This window comes from Uloborus diversus, chromosome 6 (assembly GCF_026930045.1).
Source record: "Uloborus diversus isolate 005 chromosome 6, Udiv.v.3.1, whole genome shotgun sequence".
In the NCBI taxonomy this organism is placed as follows: domain Eukaryota; kingdom Metazoa; phylum Arthropoda; class Arachnida; order Araneae; family Uloboridae; genus Uloborus; species Uloborus diversus.
Window position 1 is genome coordinate 965,000 of NC_072736.1, and position 15,513 is coordinate 980,512.

At 32.2% G+C, this 15,513-nt stretch overlaps 1 protein-coding gene across 1 annotated transcript in view; it reads right to left on the minus strand.

The window, feature by feature from the left end:
• Positions 1–900: 900 nt before the first annotated feature.
• LOC129225098 (uncharacterized) overlaps positions 901–15,513 on the minus strand; it is a 34,442-nt gene continuing 19,829 nt past the window's right edge. The window contains exon 4 of the mRNA XM_054859655.1: positions 901–1,302. Within this exon, the coding sequence (XP_054715630.1) occupies positions 1,099–1,302 (204 nt within the window). The 3' untranslated portion in view covers positions 901–1,098. The remainder of the gene's footprint in view (positions 1,303–15,513) is intronic.

Sequence of the window (15,513 nt, forward strand, 5' to 3'; positions counted from 1 at the left end):
GTATTCAGGGAAGCATTTTGAAGTTTTTTTTTTTTTTTTTTTTTTTTTTTTTTTTGCACAGTGTAACTTTTAGGTATTTTCATCAAGTTTCTTCTTGTTCTTGTGGGAGCGGAACCTTTATATTGTTCTAATTATAATGAGCTCGCACATAAGTTATATTTTTGCGTGAGGGACAGCAGGATTTTCATCTGCTAATCGAAACACATATTTTAATATGAGTCTTTCTAAAATAAAAATAAATATTCGCGATCCATTAATTTTCGGGGGTTGAGCAACGAGCAGGGGGTGGAACCCCTTTGTAAGGTATATAAATAAACAAAAAAGTGTTTAAAGATAATTAGCAGTGTTTTTTAAAGTTGACTATTAAAAAAACAATGACTATAAATGTTTGAACTATTTTAAAAGTTTGTATACTACACTAGTTTTAATATTAGGGAGATAATGAGCGGGAATTGCTGGACTTGTCTCCCAGATCCTTTGTTTCCAAATGTCCTATCTTTAGGACTATCTTGCACGAGAAAGACTTTCGAATACAGAAAAAAAATTTAAAGAGTGACATAAATTTATCCCAATATTCACACAATGGTTTTCAGTAATTGAATTTAGCTTATTAGTTAGTTTGAAATATGTTTTCACATGAAGAGGACATTAATGAAATTATATACAACAGAGTCTGAAACATAGAAATTGTTACCAAAGAAAAACAATATGGTCCATTGCTCTAAACGTCTTACAAAGAAGAGATAGGACTGGTACTGCCATCATTTGAGAATTTTTAAAGAGATGTTTCCTTTTAAGTTGTCATAGTAAACCACATAATATTCACATGTGCCCGTGATTGAATGTGCGCCCTTTTCTCCTACTTTTTCTACGGTACATTTCTGAGTTTAAATTTTATACAATGCTATTTATTTTTAAACTGTCATTTATTTTTGAAAAAAATACAATAAAATCAGTCATTGTGCTGTTTCCTCAAGTGAAATTCAGTGCGTTCCAAGCAAAAGAACATCATCTTTGACATTATATTGGATCACCATCATCGGTACCTTGCTCACTGGGATGCATCTTCTTCGCTGAAATCATCCTCATTGATGAGCTTCATGATGATGAGGTCTCAACGTTGTTTGGTGATGAGGACTCACCGTTGTCTGGTGATGAGGACTCAACGTTGTCTGGTGATGAGGACTCAACGTTGTTTGGTGATGATGAAGTCTCTACGTTGTCTGGTGATGATGAGGACTCAACTTTTTCTGGCGTGGTGGCAACCACTGCTGTGGTGCATCTTTTTAGGATATTTCCCGTCTGCAAATACGGAAAATGAGTCCTTTAACATCCAGTAGTTTAAATTTTTTTGGAGCATTTCAAAGTAGAAAGGTTGATAATGTTTTAATATATAATAATTAACGTCGGCTCCTTTTGTGTCTCCTTGAAAAAATGCTTTCGTTCAAGTAACAATGCAACAACCACTTGCTCTTCGTTTATGAAAAATATTATGTTTATTAAGCTTAAGGGGGTCCGGGACACAAAAATCGTCAAATTTTGCAATTTTTGTTTATCATGTGAAAAATTACTCCGTTTTTTTCTGCTTAAAAGGACGTTTGAATCTTGTTTCGATCTTAAGTAGAACGAAAGATATAAATATTTTTGTTGCATGCACCTAACTAATGTGTAGTTAACTTTAAAACTTTAAACGTGTTTTTCTCCATGATGCAATTTTTCCCGATTTCTTGCATTCAAACTCTTAAAAGTCAGGAACCGATAAAGATAAAGTAATGAAACTTGAAGCATATCTTTTTCAAACAGTTTACTTTAACTTTTATTCGAAGAATTTGAAAAAAAACGTTTACTGCAAAAATTATGATCTTTTTTAAAAAAAATATCTTCGAATTTTTCGAAATTTTTATTCAAATATTTTTTATTTTTTATTGAATCAATATTTTTAAAATCGCCGAATAAAAATTAAAGTTTAGATATTTGTGCGTAATTTATTTAAAAAAAATTGAAAATTGATCAAGAATATTTTGAGTTATAGCAATTTCAAGCAGCCCCATTTAAAAAAAAAAAAACTAATTAAAACTTAAATAATTTTTTTTTCATATTGATGTTATGATTTTGATTATTAAATAAATGGTGAATCAGTGCAAAAAATTTCAAAACTCTAAACTCTATAATAAAAAAATTTCAAAATGTGTCCCGGACCCCCTTAAGGAGAAAATGGTGGAGCTTGGGAACAATAAGTCTAACATTTTGAGTTTGTGTGTATCTCTCTCTAAGAGAGACACCTTCTTTGTCATAAGGAGGTAGCAATTATTCTAAACATGTGAAGAAGTAACGTCAAAATATGTTTAAGTGAGGCCTAGCCTTAATTCTCGTAGTAATATTCTTGTAAAGTACTCTTAAGTGTTCCAAATAAAACCAACCCAAAGTTCAGGGCCTATGTTGCTCATTTATGGTTCAGTTGGCTCAAATTTTTGCACATTCATGAAATAACTATTTTTTTTTAAAATCATTTTTTGAAAATATTTTTATATCATGTTTGGCAGCTTTTTAACTAAAAATGAAAAATTAGATTTATCAAGAATAATGGTTCCTATTAAGACCAATTCTCAAAAAGCGCAAACAAGGACAATAAACCTTTTTTTTAAAGAGAATCTTTTTGTCAATTTAAAATCATATTGAACCGTATTTGATAATCTAAAGAACATTATCGAAAACTCCATATTTACTTCAGTAGTCAAGTTTTTGTCACCAATTTGGTGATGAATCGCCAAGTTGGCGACAAGAACTTGACAACTAAAAGTTTGGCAAAAAATGGCCAAATGACCGCCAAATTATAACATCACTTAAGTCTGCTTTGAAATGAACAACAGTTTGCCTCAAGGAAGGTGTGATATAGTCCCCTTTTAGAACATCTGAATGCAACCAGAAAGGATAGGTGTATAACTAGATCCGACGCAGAGCCTACATGCTAAATTTCAATCTTCTACTCCATACCATTTTTGAGTTATGCAAGGTACATACATAATGCACTTTCGTTTCACACAGACGAAACGGGATAACTCGCAATAACCAAATCGGAGACGGTCAAAATTAATATTTTGGATTCCCGTGCGTGCGTATGTAGTACTCTCAGACAGACTGAAAAAACTACTCAAAATATATTCAGGGTTGAGTGAAATGGAATTTTAGGCCGAAATTTGAGGAATTCTTTTTTGCGATTAAAATACTTCCTTTACAGTGAAAAAGGAAATAAAAATAGATAATTAGTAAAAAACTGAAATCTTGAGTTATACAACCGCATTCAATGGCATTACAATAAGAACCAAAGTTGATGTTCAACCTGGTGACCAAATGTGGAGTTGTACTATTCGCATCGGCTAAGTTAGAACTAATGCACTGAGAGCAAAATGCGACTCAAGATGATTAATTCCATTCAAATATGGTTAGTCTATCGTCTTGATGGGTTCTACCTCCCTTACTTTCTCAAAACCGTTCTGAACACCTGCATATCTTAAATATTTAATATGACGTAATACTCTGTCAATGTTAGATGAAAATTGTCGTTATATTTTAACATTTTGATTGCCATGAATGCTTATCATTCTTTCCCTGGTACCATCTAAACTGAAATAAATGCTGCGAGAGAAATAACTTACCGCTTTAGCAGTGGTACACAACCAAAGATGATCAATGTGGGCCCGTTGTTACGAGTAAAGTTCCGAATCAATAACTCTGTTCTTGCGAAACCCGTAACAACCGATAATCCTCATTCAATATCAAAAATGATTCTAGTAAGTTCGGAGCCGATTGATCAGAGGTTAGTTTCCAAAAGACGGATGGAAAATTTTTAATTGGGTCATTCTCACAGAAACGGTCATTTTCATGTTTCTTCCGTACCATTGCACGCTATTTAGAACATTTTGTTCATTTTTTATGACATTTTACCTTTTCAGACATTCAACAAGTTTTAACGTTTGCAATATTTCAAGGTTACAGAATTTCAAAAGAAAAGGTGTTAATATTTCAATTATATTTTTAATGGGCGATTTCCTTCGCACCAGCATTAGGTTTTTTTTTTTTTTTTTTGAAGTACTAAACCCTAGGAAATTTGAAACACGCTAACATTCTCAAAAAAGATCAGTTTTCCTGCACCTCTTTTCGAAGATTTTAAGGACGAGTTAATTTGATTATTTTCGATTTGCGTGGTCTAGAAAATGAATTGTTAGCACCAGGAGAGTACATCATGGAACTAATGCGTTTTATGAAAAAACGGTCTACGAATAAGTCAAGTTCTTTTTCGGTTAGAAAAAAAAAAAAAAAAAAAAAAAAAAAAAACAACCTTGGATGAAATTTTTAAAGAATCATTTCGGCCAGCAATAGTATTATAAACTAAACTTGTAACAATAGCATGAGTGGAACGAAGTTTTTCAGATTTCAAAAGAATCTACATGGTATAAAAATCAACTCAAAGCGAAAATCGCCTGAATAACCTTTCCTTACTATCTATCGAAAAAGAATTATTGGCATCCTTAAGAGAAAAGGAAGACTTCTATTCTAAATGCATTGCCAAATTCGTTTCAAAATCAAAGTTAAAAATAATCCGTTGAATTAGTAAAATAAATCCTCATGTGACATTTAAAGTTCAATTAAAATACAAAATAATCCGCCAAATCCAGTTTTTATCTCCAGTCTTTTCCAGCGACCACGTCACCACCCCGTCATCTACCGAATGGGATGTTTCCTCTTACAGTATTTAAAATGCTGAAAAAATCCGAGGGACCATTGAATTCATTTAGGAATTGTTAATTTTTTTTTACTGATGGGGATTTTTAAGGGACTGATGCTCTTACTCTAAAAGTGCTTTTTGGGAACTGTATTAGAATTAGTCTTAGTAGTTTATGTTGATGCTATTTCAAGTCTGCCTTTACTCATACTGTCTTTACTCAGTTCAGGAAGGGCATGCCTTACGTAATCTCCGTTCTTTTCTCCAACAGGGAGCTATGTAATTCTGAAGCCGCGCAGCACCGGGCACAAACAGACGAGGATCGGAATTTTAATTTAAATGTTGATTGTATTTAAGAACTGTTGACCGTATTCAAATTTAGGTTCTTAAGAATTTCCCGTGCTAACTTCTTTTCTCATCTCATACGTATTCCTGATTTTGATTGTGCAGTTTTTTTTTTTTTTTTGAGCAATCACGATTGCTTATTCTTCTCATTGGACTGTTTTGATGTCCTTTGATTTTATTTTCCCACCGCCACCCTCTGCAGCATCACCGTCGACGGGCTCCTCACGATGCTGCTCCTATAGCGAAAGCCTCCAGGTTGCATCCATGTCCTACACACACGCGCATGCATACAGAACTACACACACACACACACACACACAAACACACACAAACACATACACACACCTACACACATACAAACACATACACACAACTATCCACACAGTCATGCCTGCACACAGACACAAACATATATGCCTACATACACATACCAACCCCCCCACACACATTCATATACACAACTACCCACACACTTATGCCAGCACACAGACACATACCCCCTACACACAAACACACATACCCCCCACACATAAACACACACGCCTACATACACAGACTCGTGATTTCGAAAAACATAATTTGAATTCAAGATGTCAAAATTCAAATTAATTTTTTTTACTTTTTTTTTTTCGCTATGCAACCTCTGCCTGTGTTGACCAATAACCTGAATTGATTGATAAAATCTACATCAATGAGACCTAAGCGGCGGGTAAAAGATAGTCAAGATAAAATAAATCAAAGAGCAAATAATTAAAACTAGGTACCAATATAGGCCGAATTAAAAAATATACTTATTATAAAAACTTACGTATTAAAAATTTATGAGATTTAAAACCTTATTTTTAAAAGAAAAATTAAAATTAAAGAGCTCTATTTAAAAATTATTTTTAAATAAAAAAAGAACAGACTTCAAAAAAAAAGAGGAACACAAAAGTAAATAATAATTGGTTACACTTACATACGATTTCCTACCCAAACTTATAAATCAAATTTATTTTACAATTCCAGCACAAAAATCAAGTAAACTAAACACTCAATTATAAAATAAGCACTGATTTTAATTACTATACAATGAATTATTTTAAATACCTAATTATATACGATCTCTTAATTTTTAACAACCTAAGTCGGGGCCTCCGATAAACTACTACCTAACGTACTGAGTAGGAGGCCTAGTCTCTGCCCAATACGTAAAAATTTAACGCATGCAACGCCCACCCGTGACGTCACTTTTAAGTACGCAACAAAACTCGCTAGTCTCTGCCCTTTCTTACCGGACGCAAAAGGCAGCTGCCGAAAAGCGAACGTACGGTAAATTAACGCCATGATTTTTCTGGCGTAAACCTTTCGTACGTACGCTAAAGAGTTAAAACAAAGATGGCTGCTGTATTCGGCGCGCATTGAGTTTTGTGAAACTTGCTGAACTATTGGAACTTGTCGAAAGAAAAGTATGGAAGGATCATCACACGCGTTCTATATTTTTGATGCAAAGGTTTGTCAAACTTTATTATGATCAAAAGTTAAGTGATTAACGCCACAGAAGTGAAACATTGCTTTCCCTCCTGTATAGAGGATTACCAGCTAATTTGCGAGTATTCTTCGTCATTCTACAAACACAACATCATTTTTAATTCTTAGCGTTCATTTATATTTATTGATAAGAGTGAAGTAAAAGATCTTGCACCATGGCCCTACGAAATTTGCTGTTGATTTTGTTCGTACAGATTAATTTTTTTCCGACAGATAAGTGGGTCATTCCATTTTAAACCAAGCAATAAAATAAACAAAATTCTCAAGCTGATCGTTTCAGATTTTCAAGAAACTTTTCGAAATCCTACTCTACTTTCTGACACCTCACAAATGTATATAAATTAAAAAAAAAAAAAAACTATCTTACACAATTGATCTAGTAATTAATGCCTGAGTTTGTTAAACACTATTTTTCCGGCAGTGTTTTGAAATGTTATACCTAACTCAAGTTTTATGGGAGCATCAGAGTTGCATAATAGCTCATTTTAAAGAAAACTGCATGTGCCTTACTTTGAAATGTAACAACACAAATATTTCAGGTAAAAATATTTTTTCACAATTTTAAATTTTGACATTGTGTCTCAAAAATTCAGTTTTTTTTTGTAATGTATTATAATGAATGCATCCCAAATGTTCAGGGTGGGCTCAGAACAGTTGCAGCAAATATTGTAGGATAATTTTTGCAAAAAATTGGCTTTAAAAAATCCTGACTAGTGATATGCCGGATATCCGAGGGAAGATAAAGATTTGTATCCTTATATGTTTTTTACAGATCTTAAACAAATCTTTTATATTCTTAAATTTCAACACATATTTGAATTCTAAATATAGATAGGTATGAAACACTCTTAAATTCTATGTACAGTGGCTCCCAAAAGTCTTCGTACACCTACGACCTTCAACGAAATAGGCCTCAAATCATTGGTTAGAATTAATATTTCGGAATAGGTATTTAATTATAAAATCTATGATCAATTTTCAACAAAACTGCAGGAAAAGTTTTCAAAAAATATTAAAACTTAATTTTTTAAAAATCAAAAACCGAAAAGTGCCGGAAATTTTATCTCACAAAAGTCTTCGTACACTTTATAAAATGGCTATATATTATTGAACAATCTAACTTTTGATTAAGTTATTAATTAGTAGAATATCGTACAGTATTCATAACACCTTTTAAAAGTCTGGGAATAGTCTTCATTCTTTTTCTTTCTTTTTTTTAGCGTAATTTCTGAGCAAGTGTTCTACCACACTTCGAGTATTACTATTTCTAACTCTATTTTCGTTTTAAAGCCCTATTTTCGTAATCTAGCCTCCATATATCTCTAAATACGTTACATTAAGTTACAATCTGGAGATTGAGGGGGTATTTTCTAAACTTTAGGACAATTTTCGAGGCACTAGTCGCAAACGTTGAAAACCGTGTGCTTCTTATCGTTATCTTGATAAAAAACAAAGTTGTTTCCAATAACCAAATTTTTGGCTAAGAGTTCAAAATTGGTTTTTAAAATATTTAAACGAACAGCATAATTCCTTATTCCACCAAAAAATTACAAACTATCAAGTCCTGATGCTGATATGCACCCTCACACTAAAACACCTTCACCGTCCTGATTAACTGATCCAACTAAGTTCTTAAGATTAAGTTCCTAATTTTTTCTTCTACTTACAGTTATACAACAATTCAACCAAAAATGTTGAATTAATTTTTATCTGTAAGAAAGACGTGATTCTAAACTGTTTTTAGCTTATTTGTCATTGATTTTGGGACGAAAAGCGTAAGCTTTCTGTTTTTCGCACGACCAAGAAAATTTCTGCGGGAAGAGGTCCCATTTAATCCAGCTAATCAAAGAACTTGGCGAACAATTTTAGGTGAAAATTAAATGTAAAATGTTTCATTTAACTCTGCAGAAACTTTTACAGTACTCAAATGTGTATTTTTCATAAATTTTTTTACTTTAAATCTACGATCACGTTTTGTCAACTTTGCCGGTTGACCTTTTCTTACCTTGTTTTCGGTCCGATTCCTTTCTTTAAAGCATTTTATCAAGCACTATACTATACAAACAAATAAGTTAACTAATTTAGAGACATTTCAAACCAATTTACCACTACTGTGAGAAAAAAATTCAAATTTGAATGGAGTTTGCGGTTTTTTACGAATACCAGCCATTTTGTAGTAATAAGCAATATATTATGGAATAAATAAACAAAAAAATTAAAGCCAAATGACTTACAAGGGTCAACACAATGCAAAAATACTAATAAAACGGCATATGATAATTTTAATCATGAATTATTCGAAAATATTTGAGTGTACGATGACTTTTGTGGCGTGTTATTTCTCTGTATCTTCGTTTTCTGACCCATTTCAAAAAGAAGATCCGTCAATATTTTGTAAAAAACCAATGGGTTATATTTAGAATGACATAGGAATGATGTGAAAAAATATTGGACTTTATATTCAAATTCAGTTTTGAGTTATTTTGCTTTTATTAAAAAATTTCAAAGTGTACGAACACTTTTGGGAGCCACTGTATGTTAGGAGTTTTCATTTAGTTAAATAATAAGGTATTTCAGAAATTAAAAAAGTTAATTTTTAAACCCCGACTCTATTAGGAAAGAGATAATAAGTTTGACATGCATATTTGTGCGTGTTTGTGGAATCGTAGCTCCCAAACAGATGAAACGATTTTGTTCATTCTTTTTTACGCTTAAAAAGTGACTTGATCGAAAGTGTTCTTAGCTTAGTCTCGTCTTTGTAACACTAATTAGCCAGGGGTGTCCACCTCTTCCCCAAATACAACGGAGAAAAATACCTCTGAAAACAACCCTCCTAAAATTTTCAATACCGTAGACTGACCTACCCTTGGTAGACACCTATGAATTAATGAAGATATTAATTAAAAACCAACTTAGTGTTTTTCGCAGTTTTAACAGTGAGATCTTATATATGTGCGTTTAAATATTGGCACTAGTTGAAAGAATGAAATTTTCTGCGTTTAATATTTGTTAGGAATTTCCAAGTAGGAGTTATAATTTTGTCTACATAAAAGAAAATTTTGAGTACAATGTTACACCTTTATGCTTGTGAGTAATAACAATTTCTTCGTTGCTTCACGATTTAAAATTTACCTGCTTTCAGTTTCTGGCGTGTACTGACCCACAAGACGTTCTCACGGTTCTAGACACTAGTGATCCCTATCTGCAGATCTGAATTTTTAACGATCACAAGTTATAACTTAAGTTTCTTTTTTTTTTTTTTTGAGCTACAGACCTGTACAATACCGCATTTTAAAGATAATTTCATGATCTTTCATCTCTGATTTGTAAGTTAAACATTTTTTTTATTCCAATAATTTTAAAATAAAGTGTACATTTTAAAATTTTGTTGTAGTCCCACTCTGAAAATTTTTGGCCCTATTCACTAAAATACAGTAAAAATCATGCTCTTTTTTATAAAATGACACTATTCTCCATTTTTTAATTTGAAAATTTTGGGAAAGAGAATTTTTTTCCGAAAAGTATTTAAATTACACATTCAACTGGAGTGCGTGTCTTTCTCTTCAAAGTGAGCTATAATACAGCTCTGTAGCTCTCATAAAGCTTGAATTATAAAATTTTAAGCACTGCCAGCAAGTTAAAAAGAAGTGCTGTGCTTTTTAACAACTTTCAGAAATTAATTACTTATCAAGTATGAAAGTTTTTTAAAAAATATATACAGTAAAAACCCTCTAATACAGACACTAACAGGACAATTTTTTTGTCGGCAAAAGAGAGGTGTCCGCAGGACAGAGATTTAATAATGTTATTTTCCTTGAAATCGGAGAATAAAATATTGTCCACATCACAGGGGTGGCCGTTAGGAGGGGTTTTACTGTTACATTTAAGATGTCAGAGAGTAGGGTTTCTAAAACTTTCATGAAAATCTGAGACGGTCAGGTTGAGAATTTTATTTATTTATTTATAGATTTGATATGATCCATTTGCGTGTCGAATAATATTAATTTATGCAAATAAAATAAACAACAATTTTTCTAGTGCCAAGCTGCAAGACCTTTTACTTCACTCCCATCAATAAATATAAATGAATGCTAGGAATTAACAAGAAGTTCCGTCTAGAACTATACGAGCCTACTTTCCCGTATACCCATACTACTTTCTAGTACCTGATCAATATTCTCTAAAATAGCTAAAATCGCAAATTATTTCAAAAAATTTTTTTAAATTTAAGCTAATTTCTAGGAATAAAATATTCCTCACACATCTAAAAAAATTAAATGCGTAAAAAAAAATAAAAAAATAAAAAAATAAATAAAAATAGCAGCACCTTTTAAACAAAGCAGCTAATACACTTTTTTCCATTAGAAAAAAATCTTTAAAAGCTTTCAAAACGAAAAAATAATAAATAAAATTAATAAGCTCATTACAATAAATACATCATATCAAAAAAAAAAAAAAAAAGAATTCGTTTCTTTTTCCCCTGTTGCCAAAAATAATTTTTTAAATTAATTAATGCACTTACCAAAATAAATAAAAACAATGAAATGTCAACTTAAAGAAATACTTTTCATTGTCAAAAATAAAAAAAATCGTCTGCGCATATCCAAGGACGTAGCCAAGGGGTGGATCCATGGGGTCCGGCCCCCCCCCTTTCCGAAAGACCCCTCTCTTTTTTTCTCAGTTGTTGCATCTCGCATCAACAAAATTTTTCCGAAAGATAATGATTTTATAAAACGCAGCATTCTCTCCCCTTAAATATTCCCAGTAACCGGCAATTTTCTAAGCGCTTGAGTCAATTCAGAACACGAGAACCTCGTGCAACAACTGCAATTTTCGTCTGCTTTTTGCTGTGTCACCTACTCCGTCCGAAACGGGGAAATGTCCCTTTCGACTTTCAAACCAGCTGGGTCCTGTGACCTTGAAATTCAACCCCTCTCCTTGGTCCATCAAATTGCCATTGGCAAAGTAAAAACAAGCATTTATTGCCACTTCCGCCGTATCCCACAGTCTCATTGGCGTGGTTTTCTTTATTTCCTTCTCTTTTCGTTTTGTATTTTCGTGGATTTCGTAGACGCATGTTGTACGAAAGACAGCCAGAGAGGTGCGTTCCTGGTGAATCAGTAGTTGAATTCCGCACGCAGTTTTTATCTACGTCATACTTATAGGAAACATATCTTGAACAAAATTGTATGCAAAAGAAAATTAAGTTTACCCAAACTAGATAAGTCGCAGTGCTCCCTTTTAAAGTTTTCTTGATAATACGAGCAGTTTTACGTGTTAATGTGTTTTTCCATTTAAAAACTAATTTTAGATTCTGAGCCAGCAGCGAAAAAAGAAATTCTACGCATTTCGTGTGTTTGAGGATGAGAAAAATAATTATTGATTTTTTTTCATTTTAACTCTATATTTTTGGCATGGTTCATTTCAGATTCATTTTATATTTTGATAAAAATTTTATTTGAACTTTTAGATTACTTTTAACATCTCTCTTCTTTCTGAGTAACAAATTACGTAGATTTTTACTGATGTTTTCTCCCCAATATTTAAGCATGATCATGGAAAATATTAAATGCCCCAAAAAAATCGTGTTTGAAGGTAAAATAAATAAAATAAATTAATAAATAAAACTTGAAGTTGACGTAACAAACTTTTTACGGTATCAAAATTTTATAGAAAAATTAAATTGAAAATTACTTAAATATTTTACTGTGATCAGTTTATGAAATTACAAGTTCGGCCATATTAACGCATGTAATAAGTAATTTATTAGAAATTATTACTTTTAAATCTTACTGTATTGTGATTCTATGATCCCAAAAGAAAAACAGTTTTTAATTGACGAAAAAAAATCTTATTCGATGTTGTTCCATAAAACATATTTGTATTTGCATCATTGGAATACATTTTCTGATTGTTATTCACTGGCTTTGTACTAAGGAGTTATTTAATTAGCATCTATGCATCCATCTTTACTAAATTGTGAAGGTAGCATTAAACGTAACAAAAAACAGGCATGTGCATTTAACTATAAATTACTAGGTGAAAATTACCGCTATTTACTGCGTTACAAGCAAAGAAACAAAAAAGGTGAATACGAGGTAAATGTTTTTGAGCTTTTCTTTTATATATTGCCTTTTTTATTAAACACTTATTTTCTTTAAGCTAAAGATATTTACTATTTCTTGCAATAGAGTGTTTTGCTAACATCGTATTGAAGAAGAAAAATCATTACCTGCGTCGTAAAATATGATATGTATTGTTGTTAAAATTAACATCATGTCGTTAAAATAAAATTACACAGATGCTTAATTTAATTCATTAGGTATACATTCCATTAATCGGCATGTAAAACATCCCTTAGGTCGTTTGACTGTGAATACTCTTGACAAAATTAAATTCCTTTTGCAGTTTCGCATCGAAGAGAGCTCAGGTGTCTTCATCTGGTGGAAACTGGGCATCAAATTTTCCTGTGACATTCACATCCGCTCCTTAATAGTGGCATATAAATGACTGGATGCCACATCGTTGGTTCGCACTTGTTCCGCAAAATGCTAAAGCCTCTAACACAGCCCCGTTAGAAAGAAAAAAATAATGATAAAAAACGGCAATACGCCTTTTCCGATATTTAAAATTTTTTCGAACAGCTTTCACCCTTTGAGGAATAGCGACTTCACTTGAGAACACCATTTATTTCTTGCTTCTCTTTTTTTTTCAGCTAACTAAAATCACTGTGTCAGTTGGCTGAAGAAAGAAAAAATATATATATAAAAAATGGTTGCAACAAAGGAAGCCTCCGTCCCTCAAAGAGTTATTAGTTTGTTCAAGTTTTTAATTGATGATTAGGAATGATAATTAGAAAACGGATAAGATTGGAAATATCATTCTATTTCGTGTTATCAAAAGAATATTATAAATGTAAATAAATAAAAACTAATTCAAGCTTTTTAAATGAAACCTTGTAATATTTTCGATGAGATAGTTGTGGGATTTTGCCTGAAATGTTGTTCAAATCGGACGTTATGTAACATTCATATAGTTATACATTCGACTCCATAGATATAGATTTATTTATCCTCATATAAATAATGCCGATGATCGAGTAATCCGCGTGTTTCAACAATGAATTCGCACCACGGCATTATATTTAATTCGATAATATGTTTTGGTAATGTTTAACATGCAAGGAAAGGCTTTATTGTGACAAGGCTGAACTCGATCCGGTAACTTGAACAGTTTTACTGGTAAGACTGTGTCATATCAGAGGAATGAAGAAACGAAAACAATGAACGCTATCTACTGGAGTTTAGGGTTAATCCACTGGTGTTAAGAGTTAAAATTTCAACTATCAAAATATCACCAAACAGGCAATTGCTTCGTTCAAATGAAGAAGAGTTGAAGCAATTTTCACCCGTCATGCCTTGACGGGTGACTTTCTAGTTTTCAAATAAAATGGCATAAGTACAAATGTACATATTTTGTTGAAATATATTACAAAGCTTTAATATTTTATTAAATTATCGCATGCATTTTCCAAGTAATTTCGGGAACAGTTTTCGTTTTCCGTTTTTCTTTTATTGTGCCCTTTTTAATAGAAATATATCACTTATTTTCAGGAGGACAGAGGTTCACCCATATTTGGAAACTTTGTATGTGATAACTTTCAGTTTAATGTTAATTTACAAACTGACAATAATTAATTTACCACTTAACATAAACATTTTGTTAACTCATTTTAACTAATGACTCTATTAATTTCAATTATTTAATTAATTTTAATTAATTATCATATTTTAATAATCAGTTTGAATTGGATTTATCTTAATCTTAGTGTAATTATCAGCTACTAATTCTGCTTTAGCATGCCTCCTCTTTTGAAGTTCGTGCAACCTTGGACCCCCTCCCCCTTAACAAAGTTCTAGTTACGTGCCTGGCATATCTTTATGTAGAAACATAAATGACTTCGAATTTATCCGCCGAAAACTGAATACCTAAATTAAAACTTTAGCGTGAAAATAAAAACAGGTCATATAGACTATAATTATTTTACAGTAAATACCATAGTTGCGGAGTCGGAGTCAATCTCATTTTGGGATTAAGGAGTCGGAGACGAATATCCAAGAATCGGAATCAGTCATTTGTCCTCCGTGTATACATTTTTGCCAAAGCTACGAAGTCAGAGTCGAAGTCGGGGAGTAGGAGTCCGATTAATTGTCGGGCGCAGGAGTCGGAGTCAGGTGCCTCTAAATTCTCGGAGTCGGAGTCTGGAAATTGGCGTCAATAGCTATTTCCAACAAAATTTGTTTGAAATAAATCCGCCTTCAAGTACGGAATCTACATTGACTTTCAGTTTCCCCGTAGGCGCTAATGTTAAGTTTTTTTGAACTGTTCAAAATTGAACAAAAAAAAGTTCAAATAAAAAAGTGAAATATGGGAATGAGGTGTCCTCGCCGAGATCATTCGAAAAAAAAAATTTGCTCGAATCGGACTATTCATTCAAAAGTTATTAGGGGGGGACAGACAGACAGACCGACGAACCGACAGACAGACCGACAGAGATTTTTCCCCATCTCAATACCCTACTTTCCAATTTTTAATTTTTCGATATTTATTTAATTATTTTATTTATTTTTGATTTTTGTTTTGTTTTTCGCGACATTTTTAAGATGCATTAAGCCTTCTTTCATGCTTTTTTCTTCTTTTTCTGACTTTTACTGGGAAAGTAGGCTAAAAATGATGTTGTGTTTGCCAAATGATGAAGTAAATTAGTTAGTTATCCCATAATGATGAAGGAGAAAATGAGCTGGTAATATTGCTGACGGAAAGCAATGTTTTATTGCTGTGAGGTTAATCTGAATATTTTTAGTCAGAAAAAAAAGTTTGACATACTTTGCATCTAAACTATTCAACACATTATA